At 44.0% G+C, this 4,427-nt stretch overlaps 1 protein-coding gene across 1 annotated transcript in view; it reads left to right on the top strand.

The window, feature by feature from the left end:
- The window catches only part of DYRK3 (dual specificity tyrosine phosphorylation regulated kinase 3), an 11,261-nt gene extending 7,651 nt beyond the window's left edge, over positions 1-3,610 (top strand). Inside the window, exon 3 of the mRNA XM_003792211.2 lies at positions 1,797-3,610. Coding sequence (XP_003792259.1) covers positions 1,797-3,374 — 1,578 coding nt within the window. The 3' untranslated portion in view covers positions 3,375-3,610. The remainder of the gene's footprint in view (positions 1-1,796) is intronic.
- The last annotated feature ends 817 nt before the right edge of the window (positions 3,611-4,427 follow it).

Raw genomic sequence — 4,427 nt, 5'->3', positions numbered from 1 at the left:
GTCCACTGGAATCCATTTTTAATGACATAAGCAGGAAAAAAAATCTCGTATTCATACTAAAAATTCCAACTAGACTCAACAGGAATAAAGTTTTCATTTGTAATGGAAAAAAAAGAATCTGAATTCATTATAGCTCACTCCAACCTCTCAGTCCTAGGATCCAGGATCCAGTGATCTTCCTGCCTCAGCTTCCCAATCAGCTGAGACTACAAGTGCACACCACCATGCCCAGCTTATTTTTCTATTTCGGGGGTCTCAGTTTTGCTCAGGCTGGTCTTGGACTCCTAACCTCAAGCAATCCTGCCTTCTTGGCCTCCCAAAGTGCTAGGATTACAGGCATGAGCCACTGTGCCAAGGTCAAAGAATCATGTTGCAATTCATATGATTTTATTTTAATCCAGAGGAGTTCTGTGGCTTTCTATTCCATCCAGGGAAAGGTTAAGCGAAATTAAGCATAAGGAATAGTGCTCCTTTATCTCGGAGGCTTTTAATGGGGAAGAATTTTACAATAAGCACCCCAGAGGCCTTGGATTCTCACTATTATTTGTCAGATACTTAAAAAATTGGTCCAGATAATCTCAAGAATTCTCTCTGGCTTAGAAATGTTGTGATCCAATGAACTGATTTAGAAGGCTGTAATAATTTATATGGGACCTGGGAGTAGATGATAAATACTTGGTTGATTCTAGGCGATAGTCAGCATTCAGTCCCATTAGAGAGTCATATAGGCACTAGGAGAATGTGGTGCTCAGAGTGTTGGTAACGGAAGAGCCCGGGACTGGGAGTCAGAAGACCTGGGTTTAAATCCTACTTCTGTCATTTAATAGTACCTTATTCTTTATAAAGCATTTTGGTTTTTATTAGTATTACTATTTTTGAGACAGAGTCTCACTTTATTGCCCAAGCTAGAGTGCCATGGCATCATCATAGCTAACAGCAACCTCAAACTCTTGGGCTCAAGCAATCCCCTTGCTTCAGCCTCTAAGTAGCTGGGACAACAGGTGTCTACCAAGATGCCCAGCTAGCTTTTCTATTTTTAGTTGAGATGAGGTCTCACTTTTGCTCAGGCTGATCTGGAACTCCTGAGCTCAAGCCATCCACCTGCCTCGGCCTCCCAGAGCATGAGCACTAGGATGTCAGGCAGGAGTCACAGCCCAGCCCACAGAACACTTTAATGTACATTATTTTGGTCGTGCTGTATGTCTGGGAAGATAACTTGAAACAATTAGTAAACTGTAAGACAGGGTGCAGGGTGTCCATACAGTTTATGTGCACTTAAAAATGCACATGAACTGTATGGACATCCAATATAATCAAGTGCCAGTTAGGTGGTACAGATTCAAAAGCTGCAGTTAAAATATGAGGTTAATTAGTGTGGGTCCAGAGTAGCTGTAAATTGGAAGAGAGAGTACTTGAATCGGGCCTTGAAGGCACGTAGGATTTGAGCGGACTGGTGGGGTGGAAGGGTGAAAGGAATCTTGGTACAAGGACATCCCTGTAGGAAGGAATCTAGCATGTTGAGGGACATGATGATCTTGAGGGACCATCTTGTCTTGAGCAAGGCAGAGCATATATGGGGGATTGAAGTGGCCTTAATATTCTGGGAGTCTGAGGATTAATATAACACAAGTCTCTAGAGACTCCTGCTTTTCTTATCTCCCTTTTCGGTCATTTCAACTTGAAAATAAACATGGCTGGACGTGTTTAGCCATTGCCCAGTCAGAGGAGGGAAAATCTTTTCGTCTCTCTAATATTTTTAGCGACTTTAACATGATACTCATTTTTCTCTTTCATAGATCACCACAGAGCAGTTAATAAGAGACCATACTCAGCACTTTCTGAATGGAGGTGAAATAAAGGTAGAACAGCTATTTCAAGAATTTGGCAGCAAAAGATCTGATATTCTTCAGTCAGATGTTATCAACGATTCTGAAAAATGCTTTCCTGTTGCTTGTCAGGGTAAAAGTTTAGATAACTTGTATTCAGTAAAATCCAACAGTTCATCCAAAGCACCTAAAGTGGTCCCGCTGACTCCAGAGCAAGCACTGAAGCAGTATAAACACCACCTCACTGCTTATGAGAAGCTGGAGATTATCAATTATCCAGAAATCTATTTTGTGGGTCCAAATGCCAAAAAGAGACATGGAGTTGTTGGTGGCCCCAATAATGGGGGATACGATGATTCAGATGGGTCCTACATTCACGTACCTCGAGACCATCTAGCTTACCGATATGAGGTGCTGAAAATTATTGGCAAGGGGAGTTTTGGGCAGGTGGCCCGGGTCTATGATCACAAACTTCGACAGTACGTGGCCCTAAAAATGGTGCGAAATGAGAAGCGCTTCCATCGTCAAGCAGCTGAGGAGATCCGGATTTTGGAGCACCTGAAAAAACAGGATAAAACCGGTAGCATGAATGTCATCCACATGTTGGAAAGTTTCACATTTCGGAACCACGTCTGCATGGCCTTTGAATTGCTAAGCATAGACCTTTATGAGCTAATCAAAAAAAACAAGTTTCAAGGTTTTAGCGTACAATTAGTACGCAAGTTTGCTCAATCCATCTTGCAATCCTTGGATGCTCTCCACAGAAATAAGATTATTCACTGTGACCTGAAGCCAGAAAACATTCTCCTGAAACACCATGGGCGCAGTGCAACCAAGGTCATTGACTTTGGGTCCAGCTGTTTCGAGTACCAGAAGCTTTATACGTATATCCAGTCTCGGTTCTACAGAGCTCCCGAGATCATCTTAGGAAGCCGCTACAGCACCCCTATTGACATATGGAGTTTCGGCTGCATCCTTGCGGAACTTTTAACGGGACAGCCTCTCTTTCCTGGAGAGGATGAAGGTGACCAGTTGGCCTGCATGATAGAGCTGTTAGGGATGCCACCACCCAAACTCCTGGAGCAAGCCAAACGTGCCAAGTACTTTATCAACTCCAGGGGCCTCCCTCGCTATTGCTCTTTGACCACCCAGGCAGACGGGAGGATTGTGCTTATGGGGGGTCGCTCACGAAGGGGTAAAAAGCGGGGTCCCCCAGGCAGCAAAGACTGGGAGACAGCACTGAAAGGGTGTGATGACTACTTGTTTATAGAGTTTTTGAAAAAGTGTCTTCACTGGGACCCCTCTGCCCGTCTGACCCCAGCTCAAGCATTAAGACACCCTTGGATTAGCAAGTCAGTACCCAGACCGCTTGCCACCACAGACAAAGTGTCAGGGAAGCGGGCAGTCAATCCCACAAATGCTTTCCAGGGACTGGGTTCCAAGCTGCCTCCAGTTGTTGGAATAGCCAATAAGCTTAAAGCTAACCTGATGTCAGAGAGCAGTGGCAGTATACCTCTGTGCAGTGTCTTGCCAAAACTGATTAGCTAATGGACAGAAATATACTCCGAGATGCGTGTGTATGTATTTTTAATTAACAAAACTGAGAATGGAAAAAAATGCAAGCCCATTGGTGGATATGTTTTTGTTAGACTAGACTTCTTTTTTTTTTTAACAAGGCAAAACATTTTTGTATGACTGTAAAAGAATTCTTCAAGGGCTAATTACCTAACCAACTTGTACTGGCCATATGGAATATACATTAAATGACTTTTTATAGGTCAATGAATCTTTGTTATTGTCAAATGTTACTTCAACCTATATATCATTCTGTTGGTTCAGATGTCTTTCACTCAAGCTAAAGGGCATACTAGAATATGTACCCTGACTATTCCTCCCTGCTAGTGTCTATCACTATCTGTTCTGAAGGGTTAATTTGGGATGTGGTGGCAGTTTGATGAGAGCCAACACTAGATCTCTTGCCTCAGCAGGCCATGCTCTGGGCTCATTCCAGATGAAAAGACTCACACATTATGTGGGGTGGGACAGCACCCAGACCTGGACAATTGGTGTCCCTGATTGCCAGTGACTCATTCCTATTCACTTCAATTCTCTGATGCGCAGTGTTTTCATTTTATGTTGCTGTTATTGTTTTGCCTCTGACTAGTTCTCTGGGCACTCAGACCATTTTACAGACATCTCATTACTTTACCAAATAACCTTATAAGATGCGAGTTTTAAAACTGAGACATATGCGTCCCTTGCTCTTTTCTTTCCCATTCTTCTTCCCCCATCTCCAAGGAAGATAAAGCAATTTCTTTGTCCCAAATGATCCAACATGTTAAAGGTAGAATCAACATGAAAACTAGGCTTGGCGCCTGTGGCTCAAGTGGCTAAGGCGCCAGCCACATACACCTAAGGTGGCGGGTTCAAATCCAGCTCGGCCCGCCAAACAACAATGACGGCTGCAACCAAAAAATAGCCGGGCCTTGTGGCGGGCGCCTGTGGTCCCAGCTACTTGGGAGGCAGAGGCAGGAGACTCGCTTGAGCCCAGGAGTTGGAGGTTGCTGTGAGCTGTGATGCCACGGCACTCCCCCAGAGGGA

This window comes from Otolemur garnettii, unplaced genomic scaffold (assembly GCF_000181295.1).
Source record: "Otolemur garnettii isolate 467f Iridium unplaced genomic scaffold, OtoGar3 scaffold00055, whole genome shotgun sequence".
NCBI lineage: Eukaryota > Metazoa > Chordata > Mammalia > Primates > Galagidae > Otolemur > Otolemur garnettii.
Note: the sequence above shows the minus strand (reverse complement) of the source record. Positions and strands in the feature narration are given on the sequence as shown.